The sequence below is a fragment of the Ixodes scapularis genome, unplaced genomic scaffold (genome assembly GCF_016920785.2).
Source record: "Ixodes scapularis isolate PalLabHiFi unplaced genomic scaffold, ASM1692078v2 PGA_scaffold46__3_contigs__length_2488377, whole genome shotgun sequence".
Lineage (NCBI taxonomy): Eukaryota > Metazoa > Arthropoda > Arachnida > Ixodida > Ixodidae > Ixodes > Ixodes scapularis.
In genome coordinates this window covers 575,237-591,405 of record NW_024609875.1, presented here as the reverse complement: position 1 = coordinate 591,405, position 16,169 = coordinate 575,237, and the positions used below count along the sequence as shown (strand labels likewise).

The following is a 16,169-nucleotide window of genomic DNA, read 5'->3' as shown; positions in this document are numbered from 1 at the left end:
GAACCAGGGGATATTATTCTTCGGGCTGGCCTCTTGGACCTCAATAATCCGTCCGACTACAGCCAGCTGCGACGTGTAAGAACATCGTTAAAAAATGACGGCATTTGCGCTTAGAGTGCTCGTTAAGTCTTTAGTTTTTTCTACACTCGAGATATATTCTACGACTCAGAGTCCACCAGCCACTCTGTTCACCAGCAGGCGGAGTTATGTTTGTTCTATACTCGTTGTCACGTCAAGAAAAAAAAAAGTTTTGAGCATTACTAGTGCGCCGCGCAAAGTACTTAAAAAATTTGGTCGTTGGAGGAAGAAATTATGCTTTTAGCGTTTGAAGCATGTACGTATAGATAGGTTGACAAGAAGCTAATCTAAGATGGGCCATACACATATCTTCATTCAACACGTGACTCGGAAAATTAGTAACATTCGGCGAAAAACCCACTTTTTTTTCTACGGTTCTAGAGGCGAAAGCGGGTGCAGGTGCAAGGAGAGGAGTATATAATAACAGTGAATAGTTTATATATTTCGAGACAGAAGATTAATCGAGCAATGATTAAACAATTCGCTTTTATTGAGAACACAGGATGTCTTCAGAACTACTCTACATGATGCGGTCCTCTTGTCTGAGGCTGGAAACTGGAGTAGGAGGGCAGTTCCAGTACAGCGGTGTCGTTACTAGCAATCAGATATGCACGCAACGCGTTACTAGTAACGAGTTACTCCTACCTAGTTTCGTTTGTTGGTAACGATTAACTTATACAGTAACTTTTTTAGAAAAGGAAGTAGTAAGGTACTTAGCTACTTTTAGGGCCGAATAACGAGTAACGGTATTTCCTATTTTTCATGAGTAATGTGTACAACCAAATTTAAACAGCCTCATTTTAATTCTAACCTAAATATCAGTTTATTCTGACGAAGGCAGATGGGCACCCTGAAAAAAACAACTAAATAGTATGACAGTATAGAAACTTTTATCGCTGAACAAGTTAGTCGAACTCTACAGCTGGGAAGGTCCTTCACTTAGCGAGGACAATAAGGTCCGTTGGTTGAACCATCTGGAATAGTGCACGGATCGAATGTAAACCCGGTGGTTGCCAACGGGGGAAGCCACATAACCCAATGACAAGTTCGAACCTTTGAAGCAGGAAAAAATAAATGATTCACCAGCACTTGTTGAAGCAGAGCACTGTCGTTCATTCGAGAGTGTCAGTAGAGGGGCTAGTCAGCGTCGCAGGATATGTATTCTCAAAGGAGCGGGAAAACATGACTCAGGAAAACTTCGAGAAGGAACCACTGCTGAAGTGCAACGGCAACTGTAAACAAAATCACTAAATTATGAAACAAAAGCAGTTGTCGATTTGGTCATCAAAATAACGCGATAAGTAACTCTCTACTTTTGAAGTAAAATAGCGCGTTCCTTTTGAGGATCGGTAACGAGTAAAATATTTATTTACTTCTTGAGCGAGTAAGGAGTAATTCTATTTAGTTATCTTGTTTGGGGTAACGTGTACATGTAAGCTATCCATATGTTACTACGTTTATTATCAGCCCTTGCAGCGGCTCCAGATGCGTCATTTTTATAGATGGGCCAATCAATTAAGACTCGAATGTGAATTATACAATAGATCAACCTCACCAACCAGTTTGACTACGCCACCGCTGCCGAAATGCATCGAGGGAGCTTTAGTCTTTCTGCGCGTGCGACAACCTCGCTGGAGCTTTGCGCGTGTGGAGCATGAGGCGGCACGAGCCGTCTTGAGCACTGCTGCCTGCCTCCCGCGAACTAAAGTTATGGCGGCGTCACGCATGCGCCGAACACTTGGCGAGATCGGTCTATTGCAAAAAATAAATCGACCTATTTCGCCATTGTCCGCAGGTGAAACAATTCGCCGTTCCCGAGTCGTATAATTTCCCCACCAACGATATAGCTCTGCTGAAGTTGGAAGATCCTTTTGACTTTGCCGAGAGCAAGGGGCACATCGGCACTGTCTGTCTTCCCGCCAAGGATCGCCTCTTGGAGGGCAATGTTGAAGTCGCCGGCTGGGGACTGATATCACCCGGTAAGAGAGACTTGGATTTTTACAGCTGTTGGATTGGTGCCCATTGAGAGAGTGTGAGGACAGGTTTAGCACTTTCAAAACTAGCCGTTAATGTTGTTTTTTTTTGTTTTTGTTTTTTTTGCTGAAGACTACATTTTGGAACTTTACAAACTCGAGAACGGAAGGTGCACGATTCTCACATTTAAGGACTTCCGAGATTCAAAGTTTTGCAACTGGAAAGCTTTTATTCATGTAATATTATAGTTTTTCATGCCATTGTAGTCAATGACAGCATAAGAAAACCGGGGTGTGTCCAATTATGATCACGTTTCTTGCGTGACGATATTGCTGCGATTTCCCGACGCTCTCCAGTAAGGTGATATGTAACTTGCAAGCCGAGCAGGCGCCCCCTAAAAACACAAAAGTTAGGGAATGTTTCTTTTTTTTTTGCTCAGGGGAGTTTAACTAGCACTCATTTTAGACCACGAAAGTAATTGTAACCCGTCAGGACGAAGCTGTGATGCACTTACATTTCATCACATTATGTAGCGGTAGATCTTCCCAGCTATTCAGATCATGTTGGAAACTTCAATAATTACTCGAAAGCAAGTTTATGTGACTTCAAATTGTGGATACAAGTCCATGTTTGTCCATAAATGCGTTGAAGCAGTTTTGATGCAAATCAGTGACGGTCAAAATTTAACGAAAGCTAACCTGCGACGCAAAAGTTTACGCTCAAGTTAGCTTATTCCGGGTGTGGACACTTTTCGCCATTCGTATATCCATGCAATTAAAACTTACGTACGTTATGTTGCTGCCTGCTCTGGTCGTTTCACATCGTCACAATGGGCATACGAGAGCCCTTTCTAGTCAGCACTGTGTCCCCCTGCCGACGCTGCTAGCTGAAGGAACCAATCAGAGAGCGTCTAAAGCGCCCCATTATGATGTTTGTCATGTTGATGTATGTGTTCTATCATCGCTGAGCCAATATAAACAGAAAGAAACCAGTGACTAGTGGACGTAAGCTGAAACGAAGCTTAGCTGTCACCAACGCGGGTTTGATGTCGGTTGGTCATCTACCACTTCAGTAGTTTCTTATATCAATAGAACGGTAGAAATTCAACATTTTTGAGATAATGAGAGAAGGATGGAACTAGCGTTGAGAAGCACAGCTCATTAGGAACTTCCAAGTTCTCATGAAAGCATGTGTTTTGTTTTTTTGTGTGTGGGGTATACAGCCTGACGTTAGTCTGCCGCAACACGCGACTTGTTTTTCAGCTGTTGACGAGCAATTTAGCCAGTGCTGTACAACCGCTAGTCTGGGTTCCGTAACCTGCACCACGCAGTACTGATACACGACCGCACGCTGGTACGATGTTCGTTCAGATAGAAACGGGCAGCAGTGAGGATTGAGCCCAGAATCTCTGGCTTCTGCGGCGCGAGCTTTCGCTTCATATGCCCCGAGCTGGTGTGCGCCCGGCTAGCCCACTCGGCCACCGATCCCCCTCATGACAACTAGCTCATCCAGGAACAAGCAAGAATAAAAGACGACAGGGCAAAAATCGCGTGAGGCCCGGCATTGCGCCCTCGTGCTTTACATATTTATTAAAGGAGCCTTGAAAAATTTTACCACTTTCGATAAACACTACTTAAAATTACTCCGTAACGTTACTAACTGCTGAATAAACTTTCCTTCGTTTTTTTTTTCTAGGCAATGACATTTGCCAAATTATTCGAGAAATATGAGCATCGTTCATCTCCTCAAGTCGGAGCCAGGATGTACGGCCACGTGGCCAGGGGGCTATTCTATGCCGCCAACGTTAATCAGAGCCACGCGCTAAGGATGGCAAAGTAGAAAACACGTGCTAAGCTCGCATTTTCAGCGATGAACTATTCTCATCACCTCAGTACTCAGACACGAGGCACTACACGAGTGTCCGCGAAGCATTGATAATTACACGCCAAGGTTGAGTGCTCACGCAATTATCGTATCCAATCCTTGAGCCGCGCTCAAGGATTGGATACGAGCCACGCTCGGCTGTCGTCAGGCCGGTAGTTTCGATACCACAATTATTTCATCATGTATCGCAAATGTAAGGCTGAAAGAAATAGTTCATTTTCTCACAATTTCACCCCCTCGAAGATGCTTCTTGAATCACTGGTGGCTAGTTACAGTATACTCCGGCCAGACTAGGACCAGTACGCCTTTGCAAAGTCATGAACATTCCAACGCAATATCGCTTCATAATCACATGAACAAACATTAAAGTTATAGGCTCGTGTCTTTCAAGTTTTGAGCAGCGCACCAGGTGAGAAAAATAAAAAAATTTGTGGCTCGCATTTAAAACACGCGTCATTGCGGTTCCTCACTATAATTTTTTTTTCATGCTCAGTTTTATTATGAGTGCCAGCGTAGCGGAGGTTGCAAGGGCGAGCTCCGAGTTTTCAGTGTCCAAGCACGCGCACTCGTGCAGTGCGAGCATCGTTCAAGGGAAGATGCTCTTGCAAGTAGGTTCGTCTTCGGTATCCCTTAAAATGTAATATAGGTGCTCACGGAGGCTATTAAACTCGAATTTTGAAGCTGAAAGGAATGTTCCATGGAACGCTGAGGCCGCAAACTGTATAATACTTTTTCTTTTTTTTTAATTTTTATTTCCTTAGGCCTTTTGTTATCCCCCATTTACAGATTCTGACACAAGCTTGTATTCAAACCTGGCACGTGTAAAATCGGACGCGCCGCTTTTATGGTCATATCGCGAGGATGGGGCAGCCAGTATAACACGGTAGCACCTTGCGTAAAGCCCTTTCATGTTTCAAAAATAGCCCAAGGTGCGTCGCTGCACGAGGCACGTCCGACGTGCACCCTTGGGAAGATCATGGCGGCACAGCGCAGCACTGAGCTAGATTTCAGACGCCATGTTCTTCCCAGAAGTGACTCGCAGCACGTGTCTGGAGCATTTGAACAATAATGAATGGTGACACTTCTCCCAGAATAGAGGGGCTCTAGTCTTGCAGACACGCCCGCGCCCCTGCCCGAAAGCAACGAGCCTAAACACCATTCCACTATTTACAAGACATCAGCCCTGATCGCGACCTCCTTGGCCCAGCACGTGCATGTTAGTCGCTTCGGAAAGCAAGAAAATCATGCGCCATGCGCACGAAACTGAAAATGTAACCAGCGAGAAGCCCTTTTTGGATTGCTTTATGGGGGAGTTTCTAGCACGCCGAATTGTTTAACATTGTTCACAGCGCCTGCTCAAACCTAGCTCCCATTTATCGTCTTCCACGAATAACGCTTGTAATTGTGTGGAATGGACGTTGAATGTACATACTGGGGCATTCCTAGCAGGCAGTGAAGCCAAAGCTATGGAAAACCTGTGGGGTCAAGATATTTGAGCACCGATCAAAGCAGAGCACGCGGCGCGCTGTTCGCTTCTTTTCAAATGACAGACAACGTTGGCCTCGAGCATTGTTTTGAGAATGCGCAGCGAACAACGTTGAACAAAATGGCGTCCCGTGAATATTCCCTATACCAATACCATTTGTGTAGGTGAGTTATACGGCCAGGGCCAGGGGGACAGCATATAGGGGATAATCGTCATTATCAATTGGTGAATTCACTGAAATGTGTTCCTTTACTTCTTAATCATTGAAGATAAAGATCTGGTTTATATCAGACACATGTTGAGCGTCATCGAAGGAACACTAAATAACTAATTTCAGGAAGACTTGGGACGCATGGGTAACGCGGTGGTGCGCCAAGTTGCCACTCCTGCAACTGGCGCAAGGCTAGTGGTGCAAAAACGCCCTCGCGCGTTTTTATTGTCTCTTGCCATCCGTGGTTTCGCACCACCAGGATTTCGCCCGTTGCACGAGTGGTAATTTTAGTGCACCCCTCCCCCCCCCCCCCCCCCCGCTCCCCACGCGCTCCAAATGTTTCTAAAATTAACTTATATAGTGGCTTTCAATACCGCTTAGCAAGTTTGCAGTTGAAACCATATGTTTATTTTATTTTCATTAGAAACATAATGAACAAGTTGTACTCCATTGTTCGACTAAGCGTGACATGAAGCCCCCAATCTTATGTTCCCTGGACATATAGGTCCCCTTAACAAACCGCATGGTAAAGCTCTCCCATTTTTTGAATTTTTTTTAAACAATGAATGAAGCAAAAATAAAACACTATACTTTGTTTCTATTAAATCATCTGTTTACTGAAATGACGGAAGGAACTAAGCATAACTCACAAGTCAAATTTTCAATTTTTCAACATAAATTTAAAGGGAGACGCTTGGTGTCTTTTTTGCGTGTAACTTGGGCAGAGAGCTTGAATTATGAGAAGCGATGTGACTTTATTTAGCAGTGTGTGCTGTCGTAATAGAATGATATGTGCTTTGAATTTTTCTGTTTTGCAGATGGTTTCTTTTTTTAATTTTTGTAAATGCTGAATTTTTTCTTATAGCACGATACTACCTAAACTATGAAACTCTCAAAGCTCTAGAATAAGTGTAGCAGAAATTTTATAGAGAATTCTGTAACCGCGTTTGTCTGAAGACCGAGATACAGTCTTATGTAATGATGCTGAACACTTTGCTGCTGCTTGCTCTAGGGCCATATTTGCTTGCAAGAACTATTTATATATGAATGGATTGCTCACGCGTTTTTGATCAAGCTGAATTCACCGACTCATAAAGTTTTTATCATTGGACTGTTTTATTTACATTAACTTTCAGATTTGCTTTGCTGATGTTACAGACTACAGTTTGGAATCCGACAGTTCTGCAATTTCTCTTTTACGTGTAGTATTGACAACCTTCTTTCAGGAGTTTTTTTTTTGCGTCGACCGTGTTTTTAGGTTTGTATCAATGTATTCTGAAAACAATAATTAAAATATGTGCTACGTAGTTTTTTATTGAATCATTTGCTCACTCGTTCATACATTTAATTATATTTTTGGAGAAGAGAAGAAGCAAAATAAATGTCGCTTCCTTGATATTCATTTTTTATTTGTTTATTTCGCGTGTCGCAACTGCAGTTTATTTTTGTAATTTCAAGTATTGCTCAAGCTGTTAATTAGCAGCAATAAAATAAGCAAAACAAACACATCACACCCTTAGTGGCCGTTCTCCGTGACAGGCCTTTTTCTTGACCAGCTCGGTTTCCCGTCGATAATTGTCGTATATGGTTCCCTTTCGATGGTTCCGTGAAATCCAGCCTTTCTTTTTCGCTGAAACAAAATAAACAATATTTTTTGTCGTTCATAGAACGTTGATTTTTTCAGAAATTTTACGTCGAGCAGATGAACATTTGGCGATTTAGAAATTAAAAATAAAGCAAAAACGAAGTCTTTCAGGTTGCGAGCCAGCAATCAATAAACGCTTGATATCCTTGGATTGTTCCTAAAGTCTGGTATTTTTTAAGATTATACTGGTGAAGGAATTTGAGGGTCCTTGGTTTCCATGTATCTATTCCTAACTCACGAAAGTTAGACCAGGATGTGATGACAAGCGAGCTGTATTCAATAAAGTTTTCTGCAGACCATCAGAGGCAACGAAAAACATCAGCAGCTGCAAATTGGAGTATCGTGGCAGTTTTTTAAACTCTTATCGATGGCGTTGGGGAAGAATTATATATGAGGTTGAATTAAAATTCAAATTCAATTACGTTTATTTTGCCACAAACAGTACATTTGTGAGAGGGGAGCTGGAAAAAAAGCTACAGGCCTGCAGCTTGACGAGTCCCAGCGCCCCAGAACAAGGCAAGAGCGGCACTGGCACATACAGACAAAAAAGAACGAAATATGCGCACACATACATTTGCAGACACCTATGCAGAGGATAAACACAAAAAAAAAACAAAGAATTAAACTTCGCAATCAACACTATACAAAAAAGTGGTGGTTATTTATTATAAAGCTTCTTGAGTGGAACAATGACTAACAGATTGCATTTCAATATCACGGGAAAACAGGGTGTTTAATAAAAGTGATAATTGGTGGTGAGATCTCTGTAAACCAAAATTTGTCCTTGAAAAGGGAATACGCCAGGTTGGGCTACGTCGCGATGGGTATACAGACTCGTTTGCTTCTAGATTACCAAGGTCTAAAGAAATGGCATTATTTTCCCCTTACGGATCGTTGATAATTAGCTATCAGTCTATGTGCATACAAATTGGTTATATCAATGACTTTATGTTTTTCAAAAAGAGGAAGGGAATGATAGTCACGTGGAAGATTTCCGATTATCCTGAGTGCCTTTTTCTGTAATAGGCGTAATTCTTCAATGTTGCCCTTGGTAGTCGAACCCCATACCAGGTGGGAGTAGCAGAGCACAGGGTAAAACAACGCATTGTAAATTAGTTTTTTTAATATTTACCGGAAGTATGTGCCTGAATTGATTCATTATTCCGACAACTTTGCATATTTTTTTATGAATATAGGTAACATGATTATTCCAGGACATGTGACAAGAAAATGGTACCCCCAACGTCTTTATACTTTCAACGCACTCTATCGCACAATCCCCCAAAAAACAAATCGTGTGACAACCTAATGCGTGGTCCTGGGCACTGAAATAAAACTGCCTTTGTTTTTTATGTGTTAATAAGAGGGGAATTCATAACCACTCATGATTTTAATTTATTTAAAAAATAATTCGCTTTGAAACTGAGCACCCATTCTCTAGAATCAGAAACAAATATGCTAGTGTCATCGGCGTATATAATAAATTTAGCAGACGTTTCAATATCTACAATATCGTTAACATAAGTGATAAACAATAGTGGGCCTAAAATACTTCCCTGAGGGACCCCTGAACTAATGCGCTGCATAGGAGATCTGTTATTATTAAATTGAACGTATTAGGAACGGTACTGTAAATAGGATGAAATGAGTGCTAATGGGAACTCCTCGATAACCATAACAATCTAATTTATCAAGAAGAGTTCTGTGATTTATCCGGTCAAATGTTTTAATGAAATCTACAAAGATCCCCAACGTTAAGAGTTTACTCTCGGAATTTTCTAATATTGTCTCTTTTTGTACTAATAAAGCAGTTTCTCTAGACCTACACCTTCTGAAGCCGAATTACGAGTCTGTCAACACCGAATATTTTTCAAAAAAGGTTAAAGCGCCGTTCACACTCTTGCGACCGACTTCGACCGCGAGAACCAGACCGGTTTTTAAGCCTTTTGCGACTTCTTAGGACCGGATGCGATGCAGCGGAGCTGGTCATAAGAAGTCGCAAGAGGCTTAAAAACCGGTCTGGTCTCTCTCGGTCTAACTTGGTTGCAAGACTGTGAACGGGCCTTAATAGTCGAGAATATACATTCGTTTCTATTGGTTTCGAAAATACAGGAAGAATAGATATGGGGCGGTAATTACTCATGTCATTTTTGTCCACGCCTTTATAGAGGACAGAAACTTTAGCCACTTGCATGCTTTTACGAAATACACTAGATGATAATGTGAGATTATACAAATGAGTTACGCATGGTAATATCAAATCTGGTACAAATTTAACGGGTTTGATTAAGAGGTCATCACAGTCACGACTACGGCTATTTTTCATATTCTAAACACCGAGAATGCTTCTGCGGTATCCGTGGGATTCAAAAACATAGTTTCGCTAGTGCGAGAGATGTTATCTTTGGCAGTACCGTTATAAGTGCTATTCCCGACACTCACAAAGTAATCAATGAATTTATCTGCAAGTTCACTACCGGAAAAAATTTCATTGTTTATAGTCATGTTAACGGTAGCTTTATCTTTAGATTCGCTACGCAGAAGAGAATGCAGTTGCTTCCAGACAATATCGGGCTGCCTTAAACAGGATGAGTCAAATTTAGCCGCGTAATAAAGCTGTCTAGTTTGTCTTAATTGGACGTAAACAAAGTTTCTGAACTTTTTGAATTCACGTAATTTTTCTTCGTCTCGTATTTTCATAAAAGAGTCATAAAGTACGTTTTTCTTTTTAATGAGTTTCAAAAGGTGACCATTTACGCACGGCTTCCTAGCTTTTTTCTTGGGACGGATGCATTTGATTGGGAATGAAGTGGAGTAAGCATTTTTGAAAGTATTTATAAAAAAATTGTAGCACTCATCAGCATCTGTAGAATTAAACATAGGGCTCCAGTCTATAGTGCTGATTGTTTCTCTAAATTCTTCCAGTGTCCTAGAACTTATGTCTTTTGACATTTTTGAAAAGTTTGGAACTGCGCTATCTGATATATTCTTATAGATAAACATGATTATTGGAAGGTGATCGCTGATTCCATTACTAAGCACATTAGCACTGATATTAGTTTCATCATGATTAGTTAGAAATAGATCAAGCAATGTCGACGTTGTGCATGTGACGCGTGTTGGAGGAATAATTACATTCGAAATATTGTTTGAAGTCAATAAACCAACAAAATCATCTTTAAGATGAGAATCTTTTATTTATTTATTTATTATTTATTCATTTAACCTAAGGGCCCTTTCGGGCATTACATAGGGGGAATTCATACGAAAGGAACACGTTGACAGTAGTGATACACAGAAAACAGGAAAAAAAAAAGAAAAGAAAAGAATGCCGCGGCACACAAAAAAGCAGTACATATAATAACAAAGTTCAATGGCTGCACCTCAATGGTAACATTATACAAATACAGAAAGAAAACCAAGGACACACTGCAGAACACACTGCAGAATATTTATATTAAAATCACCACCCAGAAAAAAGAGGCACCTCTCTTGATTAGCGAAACAAAACGCTTCTAAAAACTGCATGAAACTCGATACATTACCATTTGGAGGACGATATAGAACAGAGTAATTTTGATTTCCTTTTTTAACACAAAGTATCTCATAATTTCGGGTCACAATAGAATAATTACTGAGTATTTCAAAACCAAGGGCACGAGTTTGCAATGAAACGCCACCAACGCGACTATGACTGCGGTTTAAAAAGAAATGAGTGTAGCCTGGAAGAACACAAAAAAAAATTATCATCATCCCTATACCACGTTTCAGTCATCATGACCACATCAAGAGAAGTTTGGATTGAGGCAAAAAACAATGAAAGATCATCTTTTAATCTGGCGGATTGCACATTTAATTGAAATGAACTCAACGATCTAGTTGTCTGTTTCTGTGCGAAGGTATTTAGACACTCAACCGTCAGAACACCTAGATTTTGAACCATGGTAGTAAAAAGGGAAGAGTAAAAGAAGACACGTCAGCTGTATTTAGCGGATCTTGTCAAGATCTCCAGAGTCAGAAATAGTAATGACGGGGGTCCCGTCCGCCTTCCTTGGAAATATTTTAGAGTTACGTATCCAAACGTATCGCCACTGGTGCTCACGCTTCTTTGAGACCGCCATTCCTAGCAGCTTTTTCAGGGCGGGGCACAAGTGTTCATTTATGGTATATTCAGCTGGTCGCTTTTCAGCCTCTTGGAGCGCTCTGAAAAGCCGGTGTGCATTCGGCTAGTCGATGGCGGGCGCTCCAAGTATATTCGGCGGGTTCTTTCGGAGCGCTCTCGCTGCGCCGACTCTCGCCGTCCTTCGAATCGGAGCGGTTTGAGGCGCTCTGACTTGGAAGTGGGAGCGGGCGAGAGATCTGGCTGCCGACCGGTCACGTGACTCCAGCCATTCCGCCATTTTGCTTTTGTGTCGGAAGCGGACGGCGAGAGCGCAGCTACTCCACAGAAAAAGGTCTGCGAAAAACATCTGTCAGTCTCGACACCGTCACCGCTGTGTTGTGATCCCCGAATGGAGGTGAAATGTCGTCGAAACGAAGACGTTTAATGTTAGGGGTGGCACCGTCAGTGCTGCTGGCGAAGCTAGCAGACAGCGACAACACCAGCAGCTCGGACGATGACGACGAGGGACGCGTTTACGAAGCGAAGTTTGCCGAGTAGTTTGACGCACCTTGTACGGTGCCCAAGGTCAAGGCCTATGTTTCTACAGTGCGAACCTACTCGGACAAAGCGGTAAGAACAGAACTACGAGATTTTTCAAGCTGTAATGTTGCCTTTTGTGATAGTTTCGCAGGAACTTCCGCTTGACACGACTGGCTTGCGATGACCTTATCAGCGTCCGCGTTGACGGCTGCCATTTTTTAAGGATTGACGGATGGATGGATGACTGAATACCAGAGCCGTGTATACAGAGAGTTTGGTCAATGGGAGGCGCGGGCAGAGCCAGGGCGTGCGGCAGACTCGGAAAGAGGGCTTGGCATGCTCTCTTGACCAACGAGAAGCCGAAAAGAATCCCCTAGCGGTGGTAGCGAGAAACAGTTCTGAACCGATCGATCATCGAAGGTCTCTGTTCGTATATGATTTTAATAAATGCGTAAGAGTGAAGTGTAGTAACTCTTTGTGGTTGAAAATAGGGTGCACGTGTTGTTTCATCATGATCATGCAGAAAGATGTAAGAAACGAATGCGCCGCTCAACTCTGTTTTGCGCGGACAGAGTGTGACCGCTCTGACGGCAGATTCCCGGCGCTCGGCGTTTGGCGTAAGGATTATGTCGACCTTTCCGCTAGTCGCACTCTTCCACCATCATTTTAGATGAGTGTGATTGAAACATCACGTGTACCATATTTTCAGCCATCGAGAGTTACTCCAATGCAGTTATCAGGTTTGTTTCTCGCGACCACCGCCAGGGTATTATTTCCGGCTTCTGGTAGGTCACATTCGAATTTCTGAAGACGCCCTGGAACACGCCTAGCCCGCTTTCGGCCAATGGCGTCGCTTCATTTGTCTCCTATACTTCCCAACGAATGGCCAAACTCTCTACATATACGGCTCTGCTGAATACTGCTGAACCCTTTGAATCCGAGAAACAAAAGTTCCGCTAGAGGGCGGCTAGCGCCGTCCTCTAGTGGCGCCGGCCACCCTCTATCCGCTCGGCTTGCCGCTCCGAAACGTTGAGGAGCGTTCGGCTAGGCGCGCCAATTCTCTCGCTCCGATGCGGAGGCGCTCCGGGATCTGGTGGCTCCGACTCGGATGATGGGAGCGCTCGAAAGTGACCGCCGAATGTACCATAATTGTTTCAGGCAGTCCGAAATCTTGGCAAAGCAATTCTTTTTTTCTTTGCCTTATTGAGAACAGAGTCTCGTTTTTGTCGCCGCTGAAATTGCACTATCACGTTGCTCTTTGTCGTATCTCGCGTGGGAACACGATGACAGGCTTCAATATCAGAAAGGTCGATCTGCTCTCCGATGAGGTCACCAAGTTTAAATACCAGATCATTCACGTTATCAGTTTCAGTTTTAGGTATTCCTTTTACCTCGATGTTGTAGCGTCGCGAATACTGCTCGCACTGAACAAGTCTAAGTTCATTTCCTTTCAGTAGCCCGGCCATCATGACACATTTTTGCGTGAGTTCAGCATTTTCTTTTTTGAAAACGGCGTTCTCACTTATGACAGACTGGAGCTTCAGCTTAATTTCCTCGAACTCCTTGTTCATGAAATTCATCCCATCGCTTATGCTTTTTAGCTCAGTGCTTATCTCACGGAGATCGGTTCTGAAATCTCTCTATAGGGTCTCTTTCATTGACCTAAACTCTTTCTTTAGCTCATCTTTTAGTTCATTTACCAACTTAGTCATATCCTTAGGCATTTCAAAACACACAATAAAAATACAATTGAGAACACGGAAAGGCAGCAGCAGCAGCAGCAGCAGTTATACACATAAATAAGAAAAAAGATACGGTAACCAACCTGCGGTAAATACAGGAGACAATTAGATGATGCGTTATGCCACTGCCGCTGCTGCCAAGTGAAGCGCCGTTGCTGGTGTTCCGAGCTTTTGTAGTCTTCCGCTGGAGACGTGGAATGTAGATGAACCAATCGGACAGGTAGTCATCAGCTGTGAGGCCGCGACTGATACGCGGGCGCGGGAAGGCTTGTATCTTTTTGTGCCAGCAACGATGTTTCAGCACATTGCAGATGAGTTCGGCAGTTACTTCGGTTTTATCGCTCGCCGGGCAACGTCCTGAACTCTGTCTCGAAGACGCGCAGCCTCAGTCGACTATACTTCGTTTCAGCTTCGGTCCGAGCGCGACCGATGTTATGAGCCGAAAGGCCAATCAAACAGCGCAAAAAGCGCAGCGTCATGGCGTGCTCTCTGTGCCTGATAGAACTAGCCCGCGGAGGAGCGCGCACAGAGAGACGGCGAATACCGGCTAGTCCTATCAACTGCAGAGAGCACGCCATAACGTTGGGCCTCTTTCGTTGTTTGATTGGCCCTTCGGCTCATAACATCGGCCGCGCTCGGACCGAAGCTGAAACGAAGTATCGAACCATGACGACGGCCGCTGCGTCGGGGGTCTGGAAACCCTCGGTCGGTCCCGGGGTCATTGTCGCCTTTGTTGCTAGGAAGGGTCGAGGCCTGGGCCCTGACGCTGGAGGCGGTTACGTCATGAGTCGAAGCTTTCGCATGTGGCGGCTCGGGAGAGCAGAATCTTCGTCGCTATCGCGGAACTACGACAGCAGCCACCAGCACCATTACCGCTCCCCGTAGGAGACGTTCGGCCAGCTCTGGCTATTCTTTGGCAGTCATGTCTGACGTATAATTTTTTCGCTAAAGGTTTAGTATAAAAGTTAGAAATATACTTTGATTGGCGTTTTTCTGGATATATATATATATAGAAAAATAATCTTTAGCGTTCTTATTTCAGCCGGACCTTCTTCTCCGCATCTGCTCGCTGTATCGATTCCTGTAACATCCTCACCCTGTCTCGGAATATTCGACGAAAAGATCATGTTCTGCGCCGGAAGCCCCGGGAAGGACTCGTGCCCTGTAAGTGACGTCAGGCAGGTTCAGGCTTGGCTCGGGGAATTCCAGTAGTATGAAGTTCCCGAAGCACCCTTGGATAAATACAAAACTCCCAAGTGAGGACTACGACGGTTTGCCACGCAAATAAATGACGGGCTACATAGCGGCATGTCTAACTGCAAGGAAGCACATTTCGTTGATTCAAGGTTAATCTTTAGACAAGGTTTTAAATGTAATGATACCATTTTATGTCACATGTTAGTCAGAAATTGGCTTGGACATTTCGGTCATAATATTCGGAGGCTGACCCAAATGGATTTGGGAACTGCCTGTACGCAGAGAATATTTTTATAAAATGCCACATGAACCTATAATATATGATAGCTTAGATAGGGCATATCTCAGAAAATACTGGTCCGGTTTTCGCTCTTTGTCCCACAAATTAATATCGTGATTAAAACTTCACGGAAGATGGCAGCAGTTTATGTAGGCCAGCCACTTAGTTGGTAGATTTTGCTTGTCATTACTTTGTTTGAGTACCATGCAAACAAAGCGCCGATGTTGCGTTTGCATATAGAATGACTCCGGAGGTCCAGTCATGCAGGAGGACAGCGGTTCAACCATCCTCGTCGGCGTGGTCTCGGGCGGTGGGCCCTGTGGCGTGAATCCGGGTTTCAACGTCAGGGTTTCGGCCTTCACTGAATGGATTTCGGAGAACATGGTCAAGCTGCAGTCGTGACCGAAAACTTCGTCTCCAAGAAAGGGGAACACATATTCCTAAATGTATGGCTGAAAATAAATCGATGAGAAGTTCAAAAGCTGCTGCGTAAATTATCCGTGGCCACCTTATCTTGGATGTCATATTGAGCATGCAATGCACACATGTACTGCGTCAGCGCTCGGCGTTACCTCGGGCCAAACCACATGCTTCGCGCACGAAGCGGGGCCCAAAATATGGCCAGCGCCAGTGTTGATTGATGGACTTCTGAAAAGGGTATATTATTTAATTGTGCTTTATGTATTCCCTGTGCAGAATCCTAAGGTCGTAGATAACACACAGCGTTGAAACGCGTCTAGTCGGGTGCGCTCGCATATTTGCGAGCGCAGCCGACTAGACGCAGAGAAAAGTAACTAGGTGTAAAACTAACTCCATTCGCGGCATTTTTTATTGTTGTCCTTTATAGTGTGCCGTTATTGGTGAAGGACCCACCAGCTCCAAAACGTTACAGGTCGCTTTAGTTGAGGCACGGCTTCAAGCATCGCCCGTGTTTTAGAGCTTTATGTTCGTATTAAACATAAAATAGCCCTACCTCTAGACACAACTTGCAAGTCGTTTTTTTTCTTAATTTCAATAAGCGAGCAATGAT

General features: G+C 43.5%; 1 protein-coding gene across 1 annotated transcript in view; it reads left to right on the top strand.

The window, feature by feature from the left end:
* Positions 1-15,620, top strand: part of LOC115312631 (venom peptide isomerase heavy chain-like) — a 40,470-nt gene extending 24,850 nt beyond the window's left edge. Inside the window, exons 2-3 of the mRNA XM_042293142.1 lie at positions 14,705-14,826; positions 15,380-15,620. Coding sequence (XP_042149076.1) covers positions 14,705-14,826; positions 15,380-15,541 — 284 coding nt within the window. The 3' untranslated portion in view covers positions 15,542-15,620. The remainder of the gene's footprint in view (positions 1-14,704; positions 14,827-15,379) is intronic.
* The last annotated feature ends 549 nt before the right edge of the window (positions 15,621-16,169 follow it).